The sequence below is a fragment of the Lampris incognitus genome, chromosome 17 (genome assembly GCF_029633865.1).
Source record: "Lampris incognitus isolate fLamInc1 chromosome 17, fLamInc1.hap2, whole genome shotgun sequence".
Lineage (NCBI taxonomy): Eukaryota > Metazoa > Chordata > Actinopteri > Lampriformes > Lampridae > Lampris > Lampris incognitus.
The window spans coordinates 38534848-38561093 of record NC_079227.1 but is presented as its reverse complement, the minus strand read 5'-3'; the positions used below and the strand labels follow the sequence as shown (position 1 = coordinate 38561093).

General features: G+C 44.1%; 1 protein-coding gene across 1 annotated transcript; it reads right to left on the bottom strand.

Annotated features, from left to right (window-relative positions):
- Window positions 1–822: 822 nt before the first annotated feature.
- Window positions 823–25808, bottom strand: nrbf2b (nuclear receptor binding factor 2b). The gene is made up of 5 exons (XM_056297209.1): window positions 25647–25808; window positions 24311–24395; window positions 5202–5242; window positions 3067–3776; window positions 823–906 (listed from the first exon to the last, which is right to left on the bottom strand). Exons 1-5 carry the CDS (start codon window positions 25674–25676, stop codon window positions 873–875), a joined length of 900 nt encoding a protein of 299 aa, XP_056153184.1. The 5' UTR covers window positions 25677–25808; the 3' UTR covers window positions 823–872.
- Between the last annotated feature and the right edge of the window lie 438 nt (window positions 25809–26246).

The window sequence follows — 26246 nt, the reverse complement described above, 5'->3', positions numbered from 1 at the left end:
ATGCCAAATTTAGCCTGCATATATGGCCAAACAAGTTGGAGCTCCTTGTGAACTTCTCCTTCCCTGCAAGTGCACCTTCTCCATCAGCCCCACCGCGACTCAAAGCACCCAATGGCCAGTTCCCCCCCCCCCAACGCCACCCGGCCGGCAACTCCTGCTAAGAGCCACCGCGAGGTTGCATGGAGGAACCGCCACCCGTCCACGTGCTCAGACAGCGGCGAGCTGCCGGACTGCACCAAGTCCAAAGCACGTTTCTCACAGAAGATGAGATTGGGGGGGGGGGGGGGGGGGGGCAGAAAAAAAGTACATGGTGAAAAAATCATGATTAAATTAATTACAATAATAATTGATAATTAATAGCTAATCAAATCATTATATTATAATATTGTATATCATAACATTATAATATTAGTAATTATTATCATATTGAAAAACATTATGGAAAAAGGGGCGTATCATATTGGTATTGAGACAGTCAAAGAACTTGAACGTCCAGCCCAACATCGTACTGGGGGCGGTCCGGACCGCAGCCGGGGGAAGGAGCCCTGGGCGGAGGTGTTCTGGTGCAGGATGTGGTGAACCAACACTGAAACACAGCCAACAACACCTACAGTCACACATCCGGAGCACGTCCACCTCCACGGTCTCCTTCTCGAGCCCGGACACGCCCGAATCCACACTAGCCAGCTGTCTAGCAACTGGACATGCCAGACGTGGTGCGGTGTGGGGCAAATAAATCCATTTAACACGTATTTTCTTTAAAACCTGAACACGAAAAGATCTCTCCCCTGCGAACCACGCACAGGATGCACAGGAAGGACAGGAAGGACAGGAAGGACAGGAGGGGGGGAAACATGGGCAGCAGGGGTCGGTCAGTGGAAGAGCAGAGTCGAGAAGAGAGAAGACCTGAGAAAAGAACGGGAAAAGTGACGACATGAGAGGGAACAGAGGAGGACGCCGCTTTGCTCCACGTCTCCGCACCAGCACGTCTGTCTGTCCACACGTGTGGGACAGACAGACGTGCTGCTGAACGAGACGCGTACACTTCAGTCTCTGCTGTGCTGAAATGCATCGGCCAACTACCAAACACCGTCTCACACCACACTCTTCCTCACACAACACTCTTCCCTCAAGCAGGACCGAGAGAAAAAACGACTTGGCACAAAAGTTCATTCATCCACAGTTCAGTTCAAGCACAGCCACGCACGGCAGGTTTCAACACTGATATAATACAAGAATCCGTCCCTTTATTCCCGTGTACACACAATGTTGTCTGTAACCAAAACTGGTGTGTCACTCACGTAACACTAGTATGATTTGTGAAGGGTTTACACCAGGGTTGTGTACACCAAGTACACAGATTAGGAACACCAGCCGGATATTTAATGCACTCCCCGTCTACACAATCTGACTCCAAACGTTTATGGACTACAAAGCTTTGAGTTGCTCTCCTCCACCCGTCATCTGGATCCACCCGATTCAACTGAAATGGTTTTGCCAAAACTAAACTAAACTAAAATAAAGTAAAATAACCACACTGGGCTGGCAGTGTTCGCCTGGATTCATCTGCCAGGAGACAGCAGATCATCCCCAAGTACTGCAGTTTTGTGCTACACTGCATACTTCATGTCCACAAACCTGATGCCAACCCTGTCATGCTTTCTGATACCGATACATATGAGACTAGCTAAGATGTTACTTTTCTCCCCAGTTGTACCCGGCCAATTACCCCACTCTTCCGAGCCACCCTGATCGCTGCTCCACCCCCTCTGCTGACCCGGGGCGGGGGGGGGGGGGGCTGCAGACTACCACACGCCTCCCATACACGTGGAGTCATCAGCCGCTTCTTCTCACCTGACAGTGAGGAGTTTCACCAGGTGGACATAGCGCGTGAGAGGATCACGCTATTCCCCCCCCCAGTCCCCCCCCCCCACTGAACAGGTGCCCCGACCGACCAGAGGAGGCGCTACTGCAGCGACCGGGACACATACCCACGTCCGGCTTCCCACCTGCAGACACGGCCAGTTGTGTCTGCAGGGACACCCGATGAAGCCGGAGGTAACCAGGGGATTTGAAACGGAATAGACCGCCACGCCACCCGGACGCAAGATGTTCTGTTTTTTTGATGACGTCGACTTTAGCTGTGGGCGAAACTTAAAAGAGTTTCAGAGCTATTATTTCCCGCTAGTCTGTCCACTTGTAAGTCAGGTTCCTGGCCATCCATACGAGGTTTCTAACAGACACCGTTCAAAACACAATTGTCCCCTTACAACAACGGAATCGATGGTGCACGTGGCAACACGGCATATTTTAGTAGTTTTCCAAGGCACAACTTCCATGAAAGAGTGAAGAGTTTGGAGGCAGGACAATTGTGGACATCGTTTTGTCTGCTTTTACCGATGCTAGCTGGGCTGCCAGTACATCAGTCGGCCTTTCTTTCGATGCGTGCCGGAGCCGCTGGATTGAGAGCGAAAGGCGAGTTTGTTTCAGTGTACTGTAGAGTCATGAGGTGTGTGTACTTACTGCAGTCCAGACTGCTTTTCCTGTAGTGTCCATTCGTTCATACATGTGCCTTTAAAAATGTGTACTACGTTTGCATGCCAATCTGAGAAGATGTGTCCCGCTCGTGTTTCCAAGCCTGCAAGCTGTGTGTACTTCTTGTCCTGGTTCACTCGTCTTTGTGTGTTGGTCTGTTTGTTCACATTTCTGCTATAGTGTGGAAAACTATAGATATGCCACAAGTATTTTTCTAGGGGGGATAGAAGGAGGAATTTTCTCATTGATGTTTCAATTTTGAAGTGAACAGTGGGTCTTTGAACAAGTATGACAGCCCACAGGTCATGAATTTCACACAGAACATAGTTGCCTATGGATTGACTCAAGTAAGAAAAACGTGAAATCTGCGCGGGTCTTCTTTTCCCCTCCATCAGCAGCAGCGATATGCTTTACGCCTGCACCCTATCCCAGTTCAATAAGCCAGTGTTTGTCTCGCTCCCGCTCTGCTTGCTTCCGCAGCAGGTCTGTGCAGGTCTGTCTGCCAGTTTGTGCGTCTGACCCTACACTTACATTTTATCTCGGTCCAGCAACTCCTGCAGTTCATTCTGGATGTCCTCCGGCAGCTCCAGCGTAGGCAGGTCATCCAGACACAGGTCTTCCTGAGCAGGCATCTCCAGCGGCGGGAGCTGGGGGATGGCGATCTCCTTCCCCTTCCCGGTTGTTTTCTTCTCCTGTCCGCCTCCTGCTCCCACAGCGCCCCCTGCCTGCGGCAGGATCCAGAGCTCTGAGCGCTCCACGAAGTCCGCTGCGTCGGCAGCCTCCGAGTGGAGCCGGGCGTTTTCAAAGCGAAGCCGCTCGTTCTCCGTGGACAGCCGCTGGTTTTCATCTATCAGCTCTTCCACCAGCCGCCGCAGGCCCTCGATGGTGGTCTGCTGCTCCTCTAGGCGGGTTTTGTCATCTTTGGTGGTCTTGGAGCCAGAGCACTGGGGAGGCGGAGGTGTGGAAAGACCGGTGCGTCGAGTCTGGAGCTGGTAGAGTAAAGTGTCATACTCTCTCTCAATGGTTCCTCCACCCTCGGTAGCAGCCAGGGCTGCGGGGGCCTGGGGTTGGAGCTGGATGGTTGCTTGGGTTTGGGAGGGCATGGCTGGCTTGGCAGGGGGCTTCGGCAGGCTGGGCTGGGCTATGATGGCCTCGCGGCGGGCTTCTCTCTTCCAGCGCTCTTGGATCAGCCGCTGCTGCTTAATGTGGCTGTCCATCTGCAGCTCCATGGACAGACGAGCCTCGGGAAAGAAAATGACAAGACTTGAGTCATCACTCAAAACATTAATGATGAATCAATTAACTACCTAAAATTAATCTCCATTATTCTGATGATGATGATGAAAGAAAGAAAAAGAAGCACGAGAAGAAGAAATATGACACAGCTCAATGGAAAGAGAAGACCAAAAACAGGAACACTAACATGAACATGTCAATAAAGAGCATCACATTCATTCAATCATTTATTTTTACATTTTACCCCCTTTTCTCCCCAATTGTACTTGGGCAATCACCCCACTGATCCCAGCCGTCCCGGTCTCTGCTCCACCCCCTCTGCCGATCCGCGGAGGGCTGCAGACCACCACATGACTCCTCCGATACATGTGGAGTCACCAGCCGCTTCTTTTCACCTGACAGTGAGGAGTCTCGCCAGGGGGACGTAGCGTGTTGGAGGATCACGCTATTCCCCCCCGGCCCCCCCCCCCAAACAGGTGCCCTGACCGACCAGAGGAGGCGCTAATGCAGCGACCAGGATACACACCCACATCCGGCTTCCCACCCGCAGACACGGCCAATTGTGTCCGTAGGGACGCCCGACCAAGCCGGAGGTAACACGGGGATTCGACCATTCGATCCCTGTGTTGGTAGGCAACGCAATAGACCTCCACGCCACCCCGACACCCTCACATAAATGATCAAACCAGAAAAAGCTGATCTTGTATTTTTATTTTGTCCATAGAACATAACTTGTGAGTGTAAGGTTTTATATATAAACAAAAGTGCAGCATGACTGTGAGAGATAACGGGAGAGGACATCACTTTCTATACTGGGGTGTGTGTGTTGTGTGTGTCGGCAGCGCCGAGCTCAGACAGACAGACTAGTCAGTAGAAGTGTGGCTGTGAGCGGCTTCTGCATGGGCACATTTACACATCTCTTGGAAACCATCGCAGAGAAGTGGTTTCTGGGTGACCGTGGCTTGCAGAGATGTGGATGTGCCCACCGGTAGAACGACACGTGACACCAGTACTGACTGATGGAGCAGGCAAGAAGATTCGCCAGCCCAAAACTAACTCAAGAAATAAAAAGCTGCGTGGACAAAGGAGCTAACACAACACACAGATACACCGTTCAGAAGATAAGACAACACGGGTCTAAACAGAAAGCTGGAACATACGGAGGCTTCCCTTGCTTCATTTCTTTCTTTTTTTCATGTTCCTTGTTTCTGTTTCCAGATTTCTTCAGCTGTTCCTGTGTAATTTGTTTTGTAAATGCAACACTGCCCTCTAATGCAACGGGTTCAAGTGTAGGACAGGAAAATAATGCAGCGGGTATAAGTGTAGGACAGAAAAAGACTAAACGTCTCTACGCCATGCGTCTCCCATAAATGAAACTTACTCACCAACCCCAATGGTGTTTCACATACACAATATGCAAATGTTCTTACCTGCTCACACTCTGTCAGCTTCATGGCATCTCTCAATAGCTCTGAGAGAGAGAGAGAGAGGGAGAGAGACAGACAGAGACACAGAATAGTTAAAGCAGGCACTGGGACTTCAGCCAGTTATTTCATCTTGAAACCCAATGTCCAACTGAAAACAACAACAGCTTAGTTTTGTGTAGCGCCTCTCAAGGAACTAGGGTTGTGTACTGGTGAGTCTGGCAATACGATACGTATCACGATACAGGGTTACGACTCAATATATCATGATTTATTGTGATACTGTAAGAAAGGTGATATATTGTGGTACTGTCAGAAAGGTGATATATTGTGATACTGTGAGAAAGGTGATATATTGTGGTACTGTCAGAAAGGTGATATATTGTGATACTGTGAGAAAGGTGATATATTGTGATACTGTGAGAAAGGTGATATATTGTGATACTGTGAGAAAGGTGATATATTGTGACACTGTAAGAAAGGTGATATATTGTGATACTGTGAGAAAGGTGATATATTGTGATACTGTGAGAAAGGTGATATATTGTGACACTGTAAGAAAGGTGATATATTGTGATACTGTAAGAAAGGTGATATATTGTGATACTGTAAGAAAGGTGATACATTGTGATACTGTAAGAAAGGTGATATATTGTGATTCTGTAAGAAAGGTGATATATTGTGATTCTGTAAGACAGGTGATATATTGTGATACTGTAAGAAAGGTGATATATTGTGATTCTGTAAGAAAGGTGATATATTGTGATACTGTAAGAAAGGTGATATATTGTGATTCTGTAAGACAGGTGATATATTGTGATACTGTAAGAAAGGTGATATATTGTGATTCTGTAAGAAAGGTGATATATTGTGATTCTGTAAGAAAGGTGATATATTGTGATACTGTAAGAAAGGTGATATATTGTGATTCTGTAAGAAAGGTGATATATTGTGATTCTGTAAGACAGGTGATATATTGTGATACTGTGAGAAAGGTGATATATTGTGATTCTGTAAGAAAGGTGATATATTGTGATACTGTGAGAAAGGTGATATATTGTGATACTGTGAGAAAGGTGATATATTGTGATACTGTGAGAAAGGTGATATATTGTGACACTGTAAGAAAGGTGATATATTGTGATACTGTGAGAAAGGTGATATATTGTGATACTGTGAGAAAGGTGATATATTGTGATACTGTGAGAAAGGTGATATATTGTGATACTGTAAGAAAGGTGATATATTGTGATACTGTGAGAAAGGTGATATATTGTGATACTGTGAGAAAGGTGATATATTGTGACACTGTAAGAAAGGTGATATATTGTGATACTGTAAGAAAGGTGATATATTGTGATACTGTAAGAAAGGTGATATATTGTGATACTGTAAGAAAGGTGATATATTGTGATTCTGTAAGAAAGGTGATATATTGTGATTCTGTAAGACAGGTGATATATTGTGATACTGTAAGAAAGGTGATATATTGTGATTCTGTAAGAAAGGTGATATATTGTGATACTGTAAGAAAGGTGATATATTGTGATACTGTGAGAAAGGTGATATATTGTGATACTGTGAGAAAGGTGATATATTGTGACACTGTAAGAAAGGTGATATATTGTGATACTGTGAGAAAGGTGATATATTGTGATACTGTGAGAAAGGTGATATATTGTGACACTGTAAGAAAGGTGATATATTGTGATACTGTAAGAAAGGTGATATATTGTGATACTGTAAGAAAGGTGATATATTGTGATACTGTAAGAAAGGTGATATATTGTGATTCTGTAAGAAAGGTGATATATTGTGATTCTGTAAGACAGGTGATATATTGTGATACTGTAAGAAAGGTGATATATTGTGATTCTGTAAGAAAGGTGATATATTGTGATACTGTAAGAAAGGTGATATATTGTGATACTGTAAGAAAGGCGATACACTGTGATATCGTAAGAAAGGTGATATATTGTGATACTGTAAGAAAGGTGATATATTGTGATACTGTAAGAAAGGTGATATATTGTGATACTGTAAGAAAGGTGATATATTGTGATTCTGTAAGAAAGGTGATATATTGTGATTCTGTAAGACAGGTGATATATTGTGATACTGTAAGAAAGGTGATATATTGTGATTCTGTAAGAAAGGTGATATATTGTGATACTGTAAGAAAGGTGATATATTGTGATACTGTAAGAAAGGCGATACACTGTGATATCGTAAGAAAGGTTATATATTGTGATACTGTAAGAAAGGTGATACATTGTGACACCGTAAAAAAGGTGATATATTATGGTTTCATATGCCTGTGTTCTTTGTGCTTATGCTACTTCCTGTCTCAGTTCACGTTGTTGGGTTGGAGTGGAAGAGTCAAATGGCTGAAGAAAGATTACAACACTTATCTAGCAGTCGTGGGGTTACACACAACACATGTTTGTCACCAACCTTTGCATGTAAACAATTAAAAATCCATATAGTGGTTTTGAGAATCAATACAGTATCACAAAAGACAATATCGTGGAGTGTATTATTTTCTAACACCCCTACAAGGAACCCAAGGAAGCTTTACACTAGATAAGAAAAAAAAGAAGATTAAAACAAAGATTAAAAGACTACAGACCATAGGCCTTAGTAAAAAGGCAGGTTTTCAGTAGTCTTGTAAAATTGTCCAAAGAAGCAGCGTTGTGGATCTCTGCTGGAATAGAGTTCCAGAGGGTGGAGACTGCCACATTACAGGCTCTAGCCACAAAAGTCCGCAGGCTGGTGTGGGGGATGGAAAGCAGGCCCGTGTATGTGGACCACAGATTCCGGGATGGAATATAGGGGTTGAGGAGGTCTGATAGGTACTGGGGGGTAAGGGCATGGAGGGATTTATAGGTGAGGAGGAGGATTTTATAGGAAATGCGGGATTTGAGCGGGAGCCAGTGAAGGTGGACAAGGGTGGGAGTGATGTGTTGCCAGGGCTTAGTGAGGGTGAGCACCCTGGCAGCTGAATTCTGCACATACTGAAGCCTGTCTAGGGCTTTGCTAGGTACCCCAGACAGGACTCCATTGCACTAATCCAGACAGGAGGTGATGAAGGCATGGATGAGGGTCTCTGCCTTGGGTCTCTCCATCTATTGAGATAAAAACTCGTGCTGCATGATTAATCTAACCACAACGGCAATGTCAGCCTCTGCACTGATATAACCGCAAACGGCTGCGATTTAATTAAATAATAAAATGTGTGTGTGTGTATGTGGACATCTGTTTGTGTGCAGTCTGCATATCTACACCCATAATTGAGAGATGACCAATCAGTCTCTGTTGAGGTAGTGAAGCTCGTGCAGTCAACAGTCACATGACTCCAGTGTGCTGTGTGCAGACCAGAAAGAAAAAATGAATACCGACAACAATGAGCAGGTTAACGCTGATGAACTGGTGGTAAAAAACAAAAAACCAAAAAGAAATGGCGACCTGTGTTATACGGCGATATTTTGGATTCCAGCTCTGTGACATTGAGCATAAAGAGGTACTGTGTAAAACATGCAAAATGAAAGTCACTGCATGTCCCGGCAACGCAACAAATTTGTATTATTTGTATAATTTATTATATTGGAATTGCAACATTGTCCACAATAATTGCAATATGACTTTTTCACCAAATCGTGCAGCACTAATATAAACAAACACGTGCTGCTGCAGTGTGGCATACACGCCACTGCAAATTTACTGTTTTTATTTTCCAAAATTACAACCACACGATCCTCTTGGGGTTGAAAAGACTGAGGACTGTGTTCCACAGAACGGCCTACAATTTCAAACACACAATGACGTCCATTTTTTTTCTTTTACCTCTGAAAATCTCAGTTTTATTTAAGGAGGTTAACCTGACTCAGCGTACCTGCTCTTAAAGCAATGTGCTGCTGCAGAATCATATAGTGATACAGATGTGCTGCTGCAGAATCAGTGATACAGATGTGCTGCTGCAGAATCATATAGTGATACAGATGTGCTGCTGCAGAATCATATAGTGATACAGATGTGCTGCTGCAGAATCATATAGTGATATAGATGTGCTGCTGCAGAATCATATAGTGATACAGATGTGCTGCTGCAGACTCACATAGGGTGATAAAGATGTGCTGCTGCAGAATCATAGTGATACAGATGTGCTGCTGCAGAATCACATAGTGATACAGATGTGCTGCTGCAGAATCATATACAGCGATACAGATGTGCTGCTGAAGAATCATATACGGCGATGTAGATGTGCTGCTGCAGAATCATATAGTGATACAGATGTGCTGCTGCAGAATCATATACGGTGATAAAGATTTGCTGCTGCAGAATCATACAGTGGTACAGATGTGCTGCTGCAGAATCATATACGGCGATACAGATGTGCTGCCGCAGAATCATATACGGCGATACAGATGTGCTGCTGCAGAATCATATACGGCGATACAGATGTGCTGCCGCAGAATCATATACGGCGATACAGATGTGCTGCTGCAGAATCATATAAGGTGATACAGATGTGATGCTGCAGAATCATATAGTGATACAGATGTGCTGCTCCAGACTCATACGGTGATAAAGATGTGCTGCTGCAGAATCAGTGATACAGATGTGCTGCTGCAGAATCACATTGATACAGATGTGCTGCTGCAGAATCACATAGTAATACAGATGTGCTGCTGCAGAATCATATACAGCGATACAGATGTGCTGCTGAAGAATCATATACGGCGATACAGATGTGCTGCTGCAGAATCATATACGGCGATACTGATGTGCTGCTGCAGAATCATATAAGGTGATACAGATGTGCTGCTGCAGAATCATATAAAGTGATACAGATGTGATGCTGCAGACTCACATACGGTGATTAAGATGTGCTGCTGCAGAATCACAGTGATACAGATGTGCTGCTGCAGAATCACAGTAATACAGATGTGCTGCTGCAGAATCATATACAGCGATACAGATGTGCTGCTGAAGAATCATATACGGCGATACAGCTGTGCTGCTGCAGAATCATCTACAGTGATGCTGCTGCAGAATCATAGTGATACAGATGTGCTGCTGCAGACTCATACGGTGATATAGATGTGCTGCTGCAGAATCATATACAGTGACACAGATATGCTGCTGCAGAATCATATACAGTGACACAGATATGCTGCTGCAGAATCATATACAGTGACACAGATATGCTGTTGCAGAATCATATACAGTGACACAGATATGCTGCTGCAGAATCATATACAGTGACACAGATATGCTGCTGCAGAATCATATACAGTGACACAGATATGCTGCTGCAGAATCATATACAGTGATACACGTGCTGCTGCAGAATCATAGTGATACAGATGTGCTGCTGCAGAATCATATACAGTGATACAGATGTGCTGCTGCAGAATTATATACTGTGATAAAGATGTGCTGCTGCAGAATCATATACAGTGGTACAGATGTGCTGCTGCAGAATCATATACAGTGGTACAGATGTGCTGCTGCAGAATCATATACAGTGGTACAGATGTGCCGCTGCAGAATCATATACGGCGATACAGATGTGCCGCTGCAGAATCATATACGGTGATACAGGTGTGCCGCTGCAGAATCATATACGGCGATACAGCTGTGCTGCTGCAGAATCATATAGTGATTCAGATGTGCTGCTGCAGAATCATTTAAAGTGATGCTGCTGCAGAATCATAGTGATACAGATGTGCTGCTGCAGACTCATACGGTGATATAGATGTGCTGCTGCAGAATCATAAACAGTGACACAGATGTGCTGCTGCAGAATCATATACAGTGATACAAGTGCTGCTGCAGAATCATAGTTATACAGATGTGCTGCTGCAGAATTATATACAGTGATACACGTGCTGCTGCAGAATCATAGTGATACAGATGTGCTGCTGCAGAATCATATACAGTGATACAGATGTGCTGCTGCAGAATCATACAGTGATACAGATGTGCTGCTGCAGAATTATATACAGTGATACAGATGTGCTGCTGCAGAATCATATACGGTGATACAGATGTGGGCAACGCTTGGGAATTGCCCCATGTAACCGCCTGTCCTCTATCTATCTGAATGTCACTTTGCTTTTCAATGGGAGGAGCAGAAAAAAGGTAAAGTATGAAACTATCTTGACTTGTTTCCTTCCTGTTGTTGACTTGTTTCCTTGTTGGTGGATCAGCCCACAGCGTTTCTACAAAGACCATTTTAGAAGTGTACACGTGTTTCATGTTTACGAAAAAGTTTTTGGTACGTTATTTCTACGGCTTTCATTGCTGTAGAATGTCACCCACCTGGATCCCTTCAGTTTGCGGTTGGCTGGACTACATGACAGCTTACTGGAGTGTATACTTCAAGTATGGAGCCAGAGGCTCACAAGCTGACGGATGGTGGGACGGTGGGACACTTTGGTGTGAAACCGTCTGCAAATAAGCCAGGGTTCCTCACATGAACCTATCAGACCGCGGTGACGTGGAAGAGTCACTCCATGACCTTTGATATTTGCAGATGACGTGAGTCACGTCGCGTCCGTACACAAACAGGAAATGCCAGTCGATGCATGTGTCATATGAAAAGCCCTGTTCAGACCACCGCACTGCCACGGGGACACGAGGGTCCGTCCTACCCGGCGTGGAGAGTTTATACTGAAATGACCAGCGGCATCCTGGCATGACAGCTTTTTGATGACTCGCTTAAATTCCATGTTAACGTTCCCAGAAATCACATGTTCCCACCTCACGGGTAAAAACCTAACTCATACTACCCACCGTTCTCCAGACCAAAATGGCATTCCTGCTCCATCCCTTCCGGAACAGCACCAGCCACACAAATGATCTGAAAGAAGGTCATGTTTTCATGTAGATACCACGTCCTCATTTTCTGACGTGTAATTAGATCAGTTCCTTTTCATTTTCAGTGCTGGCATACAGGACGCTGCATCCTCCATCCGGGGAAACAACTTCCTGTCACGTCAGCTGATGAGCGCTCCTCCACCCTCTGCCCAGAATGCTGCGTTGTGAAGCTCTCTGGACCTCAAACACGCAACGCGGTTTGGGTACGACCTTTGGCCTTCATGTAGGAAGTACGTTCACTGCACTCACTGTAGGCCATGTCTGAGTCCGCGATGTGAGGAGTGAACCAATAACACGCCGACCTTTAAAAACCGTGGAGGAGGAGGAGGAGGAGGAGGAGGTCTCTTTATGCAAACCGTGTGAGGGTCATAGGGAACGCTGCCTCAACATTTTTCAAGCTTTTGACCAACAAGACTTTTCTGAAAACTGTCAAGGGAAGTTCCAACCTCCCTTCAGTCCAGCCATCTTTCCTACTGTTTGTTATCCATCCATCCATTATCCATCCATCCATTATCCACCATCCATTATCCATCCATCCATTATCCATCCATCCATTATCCACCATCCATTCATTATCCATCCATCCATTATCCATCCATCCATTATCCACCATCCATTATCCATCCATCCATTATCCATCCATCCATTATCCACCATCCATTATCCATCCATCCATTATCCACCATCCATTATCCACCATCCATTATCCATCCATCCATTATCCATCCATCCATCCATTATCCATCCATCCATCCATTATCCATCCATCCATTATCCACCATCCATTATCCATCCATCCACTATCCACCATCCATTATCCACCATCCATCCATCCATTATCCACCATCCATTATCCATCCATCCATTATCCACCATCCATCCATTCGCCGCACCGCTCATCCTGCTCTCAGGGATGCTGGTGCCTATCCCAGCAGTCATTGGGCGGTAGGCGGGGAGACACCCTGGACAGGCCGCCAGGCCATCACAGGGCCATCACAGGGCCCACACACACACACACACACACACACACACACACACACACACACACACACACACACACACCTAGGGACAATTTAGTATGGCTGAGTCACCTGACCTACATGTCTTTGGACTGTGGGAGGAAACCGGAGAACCCGGGGGGAAACCCACACACACGGGGAGAACATGCAAACTCCACACAGAGGACGACCCGGGACGACCCCCAAGGTTGGACTACCCCGGGGCTCGAACCCAGGACCTTCTTGCTGTGAGGGGACCGTGCTAACCACTGCGCCACCATGCCGCCATTTTTTGTTATAAAAGTTGAAAATAAAATCATTCACTTGTTCACCGTTTGCCTCACTGACGCCTCCTATGTCTCGTGGTGAACACAACCCATTACATGCCACTGCTCACCTTATGAAACTGCACCGTGTGCAGACACGTTTCCTTTTTGTGTGTATAGTCTCGGTATAACACGGCCTTTCTGCCTTTATATACAACTACACGTCTTTATTCTACTCTTCTTCTTCTTCTTCTTCTTTCAGCTTGTTCCCTGTTTCCCAGCACCCATGGCGGTCTTGTCAATCTGCCATATTATATACATACACACACACACACACACACACACACAAACACACACACTATACTAACTCTTTATTCTACAGGCACCAAGTACTTCAGTTTAGTCTAGTTCTCTATATTATGTATATTACCTATAGTTTCTGCTTTATATTCTTGCTATCATATGTTTTTTTTGTGGATTTCCCCCCTTTTTCTCCCCAGTTGTACTTGGCCAATTACCCCACTCTTCTGAGCCGTCCCGGTCTCTGCTCCACCCCCTCTGCTGATCCGGGGAGGGCTGCAGGCTACCACATGCCTCCTCCCATACATGTGGAGTCACCAGCCGCTTCTCCTCACCTGACAGTGAGGAGTTTCACCAGGGGGACGTAGTGCGTGGGAGGATCACACGGTTCCCCCAGTCCCCCCCCCCCGAACAGGCACCACGACTGACCAGAGGAGGCGCTAGTGCAGCGACCAGGACACATACCCACATCCGGCTTCCCACCCACAGACACAGCCAATTGTGTCTGTCGGGATGCCCGACCAAGTTGGGGGCAGCACGGGGATTCGAACTGGCGATCCCCGTGTTGGTAGACAACGGAATAGACCGCTATGCTACCTGGACACCCTTGCTATTGTATTTTTGAGTATGCCTTTGGATTACACAAACTGTAATGAGGCTTTAACTTCTCTCAGGATCAATAAAGTATCTGTCTGTCTGTCTGTCTTCAAGTTCGTATTGTTCAAACATCCTGTTCACTGGGCCTGGTCACCTTTCACTCGTGCAGTTTCAAAAAGCAGATTATAAACTAATAAAGTTAAGCATAGCTTGATAATGATAAATGGGGGTTGACACGACATTCTATCAAGTCAGAGTAACGTGTCTGTCCAGTCCCCATGACGTTATCAGTCTGCATGAGCTCTGGAGTAACTTCATGGTGGATCCTTACTACGGGTAAACAAGTATTGCTTCATCATTTTCCTGGTGGACAGTTGAGCTGGGGGGCGGGGGGGGGGGTTGTGTGTACAGCGTACAGCGCCACACAGAACCTGCTACTTATAGCTTCTAGGCCAACACCGACACTTGTAACAGAAGCCATGGTCCTAACGGTAGGCCTGCAGAGATGGTATACAGCCAAAGCCTGGAGTCTGTCTGGGCCAGTGGTCTTCATCAAGGCCCATGGGTATGCATGCTTCCTGGTCTACCTAACCACACCATCACATTAAACACGTTACTGCCGTTTTATTTCTTGCCTTGTTTTATGTTTTCTGCCTAGGTCTGTGTTTTATTATTTTTAACTTAGTTCATCTGTATTGTTGTTGAGTTTTATTGTTTCCCCTGTTTTTAATGTAAAGCACTTTGAGCTGCATTTTATGTATGGAAGGTGCTATAAAAATAAAGATTATTATTATTATTACCACCCCTTCAACTGAATGGAGGGGACTAACTAGTGAAATCAACTACTGTAGTGTAAGATCGCCATCAAAACTTGTGCATGGCCCTTGGCGACAGTCGTGACCACTGATCTGGGCCTGTACAGAAAAATGTTTAAAGAGCAACAGCAACAACAACAGACAGGAATTCCTTATTTGCTAATCACGTGGCTCAGTTTTGTCAAGAAAATAATCTTATATTGTCAAGCAAGGTCTTGTTGCCTACATATAGTTATACATACATAAGTGATGCCTGGCATACTACATCATGGCTGGACCACTGTAGTATTTGCACTGCTGATGCACATGCCTCGTTGGGGAGTTATGGGTATTATGTATGGGGCAGCAACGACTGACCACATACCTCTTGCTATGGCTATAAATGTTGAACATCTACCTGTGCTAGCTAGTAATAGAGATAGTGATGATACAGGAAGGTTGGACTAGTCAACTCTTACAAAGGAGGACATCTTAGCCTATCATGCCCATACAGATGAAACCTTGCTAATATACATCTGCTCAGAGATGCAGTTATGTGCAGAGACATTAATTGTAAGGATATGAGGCATAGGAGAGATCTCTGCTGCATGTATGATGATATTGATAGTGCTCTGTATGAAGGTAGTAAGCCTTACTATAAATATAAAAGTAAGACACATAACATCAGGCTTGTTTAGAACAAGTATGTAGCTGGGTATCACGAAGAAGCCCGCGAAGCCTTTAAATCATGGGCTATGGCAGGCAGACCAAGATAAGGGCCTGAGCTGGAACACAAGAAGCTCACTAATGCAAGATACAAGTACACCATTCGCTTCGTCTGTCAAAATAAGCAAGCCGTGAGGGCAGATTTCATGGCTCAGAAACTGATAGGAATTAATCCTGCTAATTTTTGGAAAGAAGTGGGAGCTCTCAACAAGTATAAATCATCTCTACCATGGACTGTTGATGGTACCACCGGTACAGACAATATTTTCTTTACTTTATACTGCACACCTGTGATTAAACTACAGATTGTACACCGCTTTATACTGCACAGGTGTGGTCACACTACATATTGTACACCACTTTATACTGCACACCTGTGGTCAAACTACATATTGTACACCACTTTATACTGCACACCTGTGGTCAAACTACATATTGTACACCACTTTATACTGCACACCTGTTGTCAAACTACATATTGTACACCACTTTATACTGCACACCTGTGGTCAAACTACATATTGTACACCACCTTATACTGCACACCTGTGGTCAAACTACAAATTGTACACCACCTTATACTGCACACCTGTTGTCAAACTACATATTGTACACCACTTTATACTGCACACCTGTGGTCAAACTACATATTGTACACCACCTTATACCACACACCTGTGGTCAAACTACATATTGTACACCACCTTATACCACACACCTGTGGTCAAACTACATATTGTACACCACCTTATACCACACACGTGTGGTCACACTACATATTGTACACCACTTTATACTACACACCTGTGGTCAAACTACATATTGTACACCACCTTATACTGCACACCTGTGGTCAAACTACATATTGTACACCACCTTATACTGCACACCTGTGGTCAAACTACATACTGTACACCACTTTATACTGCACACCTGTGGTCAAACTACATATTGTACACCACTTTATACTGCACACCTGTGGTCAAACTACATATTGTACACCACCTTATACCACACACCTGTGGTCAAACTACATATTGTACACCACCTTATACCACACACGTGTGGTCACACTACATACTGTACACCACTTTATACTGCACACCTGTGGTCAAACTACATATTGTACACCACCTTATACTGCACACCTGTGGTCAAACTACATACTGTACACCACTTTATACTGCACACCTGTGGTCAAACTACATATTGTACACCACTTTATACTGCACACCTGTGGTCAAACTACATATTGTACACCACTTTATACTGCACACCTGTTGTCAAACTACATATTGTACACTACTTTATACTGCACACCTGTGGTCAAACTACATATTGTACACCACTTTATACTGCACACCTGTGGTCAAACTACATATTGTACACCACCTTATACCACACACCTGTGGTCAAACTACATATTGTACACCACCTTATACCACACACGTGTGGTCACACTACATATTGTACACCACTTTATACTACACACCTGTGGTCAAACTACATATTGTACACCACCTTATACTGCACACCTGTGGTCAAACTACATATTGTACACCACCTTATACTGCACACCTGTGGTCAAACTACATACTGTACACCACTTTATACTGCACACCTGTGGTCAAACTACATATTGTACACCACCTTATACCACACACCTGTGGTCAAACTACATATTGTACACCACTTTATACTGCACACCTGTGGTCAAACTACATATTGTACACCACCTTATACCACACACCTGTGGTCAAACTACATATTGTACACCACCTTATACCACACACGTGTGGTCACACTACATACTGTACACCACTTTATACTGCACACCTGTGGTCAAACTACATATTGTACACCACTTTATACTGCACACCTGTGGTCAAACTACATATTGTACACCACTTTATACTGCACACTTGTGGTCACACTACATATTGTACACCACTTTATACTACACACCTGTGGTCAAACTACATATTGTACACCACCTTATACCACACACCTGTGGTCAAACTACATATTGTACACCACCTTATACCACACACTTGTGGTCACACTACATATTGTACACCACTTTATACTACACACCTGTGGTCAAACTACATATTGTACACCACCTTATACTGCACACCTGTGGTCAAACTACATATTGTACACCACCTTATACTGCACACCTGTGGTCAAACTACATACTGTACACCACTTTATACTGCACACCTGTGGTCAAACTACATATTGTACACCACTTTATACTGCACACCTGTGGTCAAACTACATATTGTACACCACCTTATACCACACACCTGTGGTCAAACTACATATTGTACACCACCTTATACCACACACGTGTGGTCACACTACATATTGTACACCACTTTATACTGCACACCTGTGGTCAAACTACATATTGCACACCATGTTATACCACACACCTGTGGTCAAACTACATATTGTACACCACCTTATACCACACACGTGTGGTCACACTACATATTGTACACCACCTTATACTGCACACCTGTGGTCAAACTACATATTGTACACCACCTTATACTGCACACCTGTGGTCAAACTACATATTGTACACCACATTATACTGCACACCTGTGGTAAAACTACATATTGTACACCACCTTATACTGCACACCTGTGGTCAAACTACATATTGTACACCACCTTATACTGCACACCTGTGGTCAAACTACATATTGTACACCACTTTATACTACACACCTGTTGTCAAACTACATATTGTACACCACCTTATACCACACACCTGTGGTCAAACTACATATTGTACACCACCTTATACCACACACTTGTGGTCACACTACATATTGTACACCACTTTATACTACACACCTGTGGTCAAACTACATATTGTACACCACCTTATACTGCACACCTGTGGTCAAACTACATATTGTACACCACCTTATACTGCACACCTGTGGTCAAACTACATACTGTACACCACTTTATACTGCACACCTGTGGTCAAACTACATATTGTACACCACTTTATACTGCACACCTGTGGTCAAACTACATATTGTACACCACCTTATACCACACACCTGTGGTCAAACTACATATTGTACACCACCTTATACCACACACGTGTGGTCACACTACATATTGTACACCACTTTATACTGCACACCTGTGGTCAAACTACATATTGTACACCATGTTATACCACACACCTGTGGTCAAACTACATATTGTACACCACCTTATACCACACACGTGTGGTCACACTACATATTGTACACCACCTTATACTGCACACCTGTGGTCAAACTACATATTGTACACCACCTTATACTGCACACCTGTGGTCAAACTACATATTGTACACCACATTATACTGCACACCTGTGGTAAAACTACATATTGTACACCACCTTATACTGCACACCTGTGGTCAAACTACATATTGTACACCACCTTATACTGCACACCTGTGGTCAAACTACATATTGTACACCACTTTATACTGCACACCTGTGGTCAAACTACATATTGTACACCACCTTATACTGCACACCTGTGGTCAAACTACATATTGTACACCACCTTATACTGCACACCTGTGGTCAAACTACATATTGTACACCACTTTATACTGCACACCTGTGGTCAAACTACATATTGTACACCACCTTATACTGCACACCTGTGGTCAAACTACATATTGTACACCACTTTATACTGCACACCTGTGGTCAAACTACATATTGTACACCACCTTATACCACACACCTGTGGTCAAACTACATATTGTACACCACCTTATACCACACACGTGTGGTCACACTACATATTGTACACCACTTTATACTGCACACCTGTGGTCAAACTACATATTGTACACCATGTTATACCACACACCTGTGGTCAAACTACATATTGTACACCACCTTATACCACACACGTGTGGTCACACTACATATTGTACACCACCTTATACTGCACACCTGTGGTCAAACTACATATTGTACACCACCTTATACTGCACACCTGTGGTCAAACTACATATTGTACACCACATTATACTGCACACCTGTGGTAAAACTACATATTGTACACCACCTTATACTGCACACCTGTGGTCAAACTACATATTGTACACCACCTTATACTGCACACCTGTGGTCAAACTACATATTGTACACCACTTTATACTGCACACCTGTGGTCAAACTACATATTGTACACCACCTTATACTGCACACCTGTGGTCAAACTACATATTGTACACCACCTTATACTGCACACCTGTGGTCAAACTACATATTGTACACCACTTTATACTGCACACCTGTGGTCAAACTACATATTGTACACCACCTTATACTGCACACCTGTGGTCAAACTACATATTGTACACCACTTTATACTGCACACCTGTGGTCAAACTACATATTGTACACCACTTTATACTGCACACCTGTGGTCAAACTACAAAAAAGCAAGCTTACAGAGAGTATGAGTAGCTCATATGATGCAGTGAGAATACTACTAAAAAGACAGATGGTGTAGTGCAAGTGAGATGTTTGTGGCTGCAGGAGTCAACACCTTTCAGGCTCTTCTAAGAAATCTCATGTATACATTTATCTGCCGGCTCAATTACTCTGATAATGTAATCATCCCGAGTTTAACTAATATAAGATTCAGTGCCACACTACCAATCAGGGCAGTGGGACCACTGGTATAGCTGCCTTCTTCTAAGACACTGACTTGTTCCATTCATGTTATTTTATTGTGTTTCCTCTGTGTATTGTCTGGGGTTTGTCTTTTATCTATTTGTCTTTGTCTGTTATGGACCCTGAGTCTGCAATAAAGTTTCGAATTGAAAAAAATTAATTGAATTGAACAACAAATTTGAAGACAGGGTCAGCACAGTGGCTTGGTGGGTGCATGAAAACAACAGCGTCAGTTGACCTTCACTTTTTCCCCCAGTATTGCTTCAGTGAAACAGGTACACATTCAAGCAGTTTAATCTTCCCCTATTCTATATGAAAGGTTAGCTATGCCACGAAAAGACATATTTCTTTTGAAGCAGATTTTAAACTCTGTAATTTTAATGCGTTATCATGATCAAGAAGAACAGGGTAAAATGAAAAATAAACTATTCCAAATCTAAAAGGTACATGTATAAAAACTAATAGCATATGTTGTAGCCTAGTGGGTAGAGATCACAATCAGTCTCTGTCTGATGCTGAGTTCAGCCTGCCTGTCACCTCCATTGTTCTGTCTGCCAGCATCTCACTCTTCTTTGCCATCATCTTCATCTTAACGAGCTTCTGCTCTGACAGCATTGATTTGTAGCACTCAGGTAACCACAATGATATGGCAAGCTGTGCCAAGCACAAGCAACAGTTCCCCTGAAAGTTTATGGGTGCAGCGATACTACATTTTCCACTGCCCTGTGTGTGCTGAAGAACACAATGTGTGCATGTAGGTGGACTTTTGTAGCACTTCTCTGTTGGAATGCTGAGGGCTGGAGACATGGTTCAGGATAGGATGGGTAATCCTATCAAGAAAGGGTCAATGTGGTGTGTGGAGCAGGCTTTTGTTCCAACCAAGCAATTACAAACTTGATTCTACTAATCAACAAGTCTCTGCTAAGGACCTTGATTAGTACACTCAGGATGGCAACTGCTTGGTTGGAATGAAAACCTGCACCCACACAGGCCCTTTCTGGATAAGATTCTCAACCCCTGCTCTAGGATATGACCTACATACTAGTCCACTTAGACACTACATCTGAAATTTCCCAATCGCAACTGCATACCCCTGTGATGTTGGTGACTCTTTAGCTCTTATAGCATTTATAGGTTCGTGTCTTAGAGGGTTTAAGATTAAGGCCCATAGTTATCAAGCACCTCAGAGTAGGAAAGCTGGTTTCTAACTGTCTGAAAAGTCTCAAGAGTGATGCAAATTTGGTTCTATTTTCCCAATGCAAATGAGAGCATATCACCAATATTCCCTTCCTCGGGATGATCTCCTAAGTCTGCAAGTATCTAAGAGACCACGAGATGTCCTAACCCATCGTGAATCCTTTTTGTGACTGACTTGTTTGGGATGCAATCTGTCCATCAATGTCTAGATCTTGTGCCATCTACGTGGAAGTGAAAGTTCTCATAACTACGCTTCTTAGAAACTGAAAAAAGCACTGCAATAGCTCAATTTGGGTCCTTCAAAAACATCCATGAGTACATTAATAAATCAAACTCTGATTAGCTGAAGATCACCTCCATTCATTTTCCCACCACTCAAAAAAAGTAACACAACAATAAGCTGCCTTCATGCAGGTTGAAGCGTTTCCTGGAGTTGGTGGTACTATGCTCAGTGAGAGCAGTGTAAAGTGCTTGTTTGAGTGCAACTACACTACCGTTCAAAAGTTTGGGGTCACATTGAAATGTCCATATTTTTGAAGGAAAAGCACTGTACTTTTCAATGAAGATAACTTTAAACTAGTCTTAACTTTAAAGACATACACTCTATACATTGCTAATGTGGTAAATGACTATTCTAGCTGCAAATGTCTGGTTTTTGGTGCAATATCTACATAGGTGTATAGAGGCCCATTTCAAGCAACTATCACTCCAGTGTTCTAATGGTACAATGTGTTTGCTCATTGGCTCAGAAGGCTAATTGATGCTTAGAAAACCATTGTGCAATCATGTTCACACATCTGAAAACAGTTTAGCTCGGTACAGAAGCTACAAAACTGACCTTCCTTTGAGCAGATTGAGTTTCTGGAGCATCACATTTGTGGGGTCAATTAAACGCTCAAAATGGCCAGAAAAAGAGAACTTTCATCTGAAACTCGACAGTCTATTCTTGTTCTTAGAAATGAAGGCTATTCCATGCGAGAAATTGCTAAGAAATTGAAGATTTCCTACACCGGTGTGTACTACTCCCTTCAGAGGACAGCACAAACAGGCTCTAACCAAAGTAGAAAAAGAAGTGGGAGGCCGCGTTGCACAACTGAGCAAGAAGATAAGTACATTAGAGTCTCTAGTTTGATAAACAGACGCCTCACAGGTCCCCAACTGGCATCTTCATTAAATAGTACCCGCAAAACACCAGTGTCAACATCTACAGTGAAGAGGCGGCTGCGGGATTCTGGGCTTCAGGGCAGAGTGGCAAAGAAAAAGCCATATCTGAGACTGACCAATAAAAGAAAAAGATTAAGATGGGCAAAAGAACACAGACATTGGACAGAGGAAGACTGGAAAAAAGTGTTGTGGACGGATGAATCCAAGTTTGAGGTGTTTGGATCACAAAGAAGAACGTTTGTGAGACGCAGAACAAATGAAAAGATGCTGGAAGAATGCCTGACGCCATCTGTTAAGCATGGTGGAGGTAATGTGATGGTCTGGGGTTGCTTTGGTGCTGGTAAGGTGGGAGATTTGTACAGGGTAAAAGGGATTCTGAATAAGGAAGGCTATCACTCCATTTTGCAACGCCATGCCATACCCAGTGGACAGCGCTTGATTGGAGCCAATTTCATCCTACAACAGGACAATGACCCTAAACACACCTCCAAATTGTGCAAGAACTATTTAGAGCAGAAGCAGGCAGCTGGTATTCTATCGGTAATGGAGTGGCCAGCGCAGTCACCAGATCTGAACCCCATTGAGCTGTTGTGGGAGCAGCTTGACCGTATGGTACGCAAGAAGTGCCCATCCAACCAATCCAACTTGTGGGAGCTGCTTCTGGAAGCGTGGGGTGCAATTTCTCCAGATTACCTCAACAAATTAACAGCTAGAATGCCAAAGGTCTGCAATGCTGTAATTGCTGCAAATGGAGGATTCTTTGACGAAAGCAAAGTTTGATGTAAAAAAAATCTTATTTCAAATACAAATCATTATTTCTAACCTTGTCAATGTCTTGACTCTATTTTCTATTCATTTCACAACATATGGTGGTGAATAAGTGTGACTTTTCATGGAAAACACAAAATTGTTTGGGTGACCCCAAACTTTTGAACGGTAGTGTATGTACCCTCTGGATGTCACTTGCGTGGTTACAAAGGCCCTGTCCTAGATAAGAGTGCATATGGAAAACATTGCAACAAATTCCTTCATCCCATTTTGAGGTACAGGTGGTTTTAGTCCTAGTCATACTTTTAGCATGATTCCTAGGAGTAATTCTGATAACTTGATACTGGTAGCTTTACAACTATGGGCCCAGAACAGGTTTTCCATAAAATGCTCCAAAAACTTGTGGCAGATAAGTCCTGATAAGTCATGCTATAGAATCCCAATTTAGCTTCTGACATCTCCTCGTATGATGTTGTGACATATAAGGTACATATGCTAAACAGATCATCACAGGTTCAGCAGATGCAAAATATACCCACCAAACTTGGAGGTAGTAAACAATTCCTTTTTTTAGCTGCCCTGGTTTGGGATTTGCCTAGCCAAGTAAACACCAAACCTACTAATTTATAGCTTAAGCTCAAATTCAGTGTTAAATAAAACATATACTGAAGATGTGCTGCAACCACATATCAGTGTCATCCAGCTCACCTGCAGCTGTTCCATGACAGGATATGGCTTCTTCGTACTTTCCTGCTGCCAGCAGTCGGTCTGCTTTCCTACACTGCTGGTGAGCCTGTGGAAAAAGAGGAGAAATAGGAAGAGGACAAGAGACAGAGAGAGCAATGGTGAAGGATGACAACCGGCATGGGAAAGGGATGGCAAGTATTGAGAAGTGAATTGTAAAGAGTTAGAAGAGCAGAGGAAGATGTGCGTAGATACAGCAAGGAAAGGATGGCGGGTGTTACCAAGGACGAAGCAAATGTTTCCATTAGAGCAGCTCATTCACACTATTTGATCTATACACATCACACACCACAAAATAAAGGTGAAAAACAAATGAAGCAGTTTTCATTGCAGCAAGTACTTCTGTGATAAAGTGGGTGGGAACGCAAGCAGTTGTCCCATCATCTCAGTGGGTCCCAGGTGTTGGCTTTCCTTGCCACAGTGGTGCAGCCTAAACTGAGGCGTTGCTGATCAGCTCAGGGGAAGTATTTAAGCAGTAGCTCTGGAGCTGTTCTTAGGGGCTGTGGAACGTCAGAGTGCAGACCTGTGCACATGTTCATTTCAGTTCAACTGTTAGGAGTCGAGTTTTGTTCATTTGTTACGTTTAAACTCAACTACTGGGAGTTGAGTTTTTCAGTTAACTGTTAATTTGCTTGTTTTTCTTTTTCACGTTTGGTTTTACGTGTAGCTACACCCTGTAAATAGCTCGTTTTTATTGTAAGGCAATAGTTTTGGGTCTGCCTTCTGCAGGTCAGCCTTCTGCAGGTCGGCCTCCTGCAGGCCGGCCTCCTGCAGGTCGGCCTCCTGCAGGTCAGCCTCCTGCAGGCCAGGCCTCCCCACAACTTCCTCAGGGCTCGTTCCTGTTTTCATCAAAGCTTCAATCCAACACGGACGCCTGGGACAACACATACGTGTGGCCATCTCGCAGCATTGCTGGGTCCACGAAGAGCAGAGTTTTGGTGGCGAGACTGAGAACAGTTTGTGATGTGTTGACAACACGATCATTCAAACGAGACTTCAGGCAGCAGACCTTACTGGCTGTTGTGTAGAACACGTTTAAACACCACGTTAAGGTAGCGAGCTGCTGAACACGCGCAAGGCGACCACGTCGAGTACGCCTTTGCTTTGTGTGCTGAGGGCTCCAGCGGGGCTAACACGGGGACGCTAGCTGCGGTCTTTACCCAACAGCCTTAAGCTAGCTGGAGGGCTAACGTGCAGCCCGCTAGCTGGAGGGCTAGGGCTAACGCGCAGCACGCTAGCCCTCCAGCTAGCGACAGCAACTTTAGCTTGCTAGTGCAACACGAATGCAGCAGAAACTTACCAGGTTAAGCGGGCTGTCCACCACCTCCATCAGGTCCAGTCTTCAATGACTGAATCTACATGAAAGACCTCACTGTCCCCCAGGGACTGTCATCCACGGCAGGGATAAATTACTGAAAAACAGTCATCAGGCTGAGCAGGACATTAAACCCCAGCCGTCGCCTGTTAGATGGCTGACGCTGCGCGACACGATGTGATGACGTCGCAATCACGCAACTTGAAAGGTCACTTCCGGCAACACGTTCTACCGGAAGAGCGAAGGAAGTTCACTTTAAAACCTACCCCTCTGCAGAATTTATAACAGTCCTAATGAAACCTACCCCTCTGCAGAACATTCCTAATGAAACATACCCCTCTGCAGAACATTCCTAATGAAACATACCCCTCTGCAGAATTTATAACATTCCTAATGAAACATACCCCTCTGCAGAATTTATAATATTCCTAATGAAACATACCCCTCTGCAGAATTTATAACATTCCTAATGAAACATACCCCTCTGCAGAATTTATAACATTCCTAATGAAACAAACCCCTCTGCAGAACTTTCAACATTCCTAATGAAACATACCCCTCTGCAGAACATTCCTAATGAAATAT

Excerpts from the sequence above, each read along its gene's own strand:
- nrbf2b (XM_056297209.1), bottom strand. The coding sequence starts at position 25,676 with ATGGAGGTGGTGGACAGCCCGCTTAACCTG. Across the intron at positions 24,396-25,646 it reads TGGACAGCCCGCTTAACCTG|GCTCACCAGCAGTGTAGGAA; the intron begins GTAAGTTTCTGC and ends CTTTTTCCACAG. Across the intron at positions 5,243-24,310 it reads CTGTCATGGAACAGCTGCAG|AGCTATTGAGAGATGCCATG; the intron begins GTGAGCTGGATG and ends TCTCTCTCTCAG.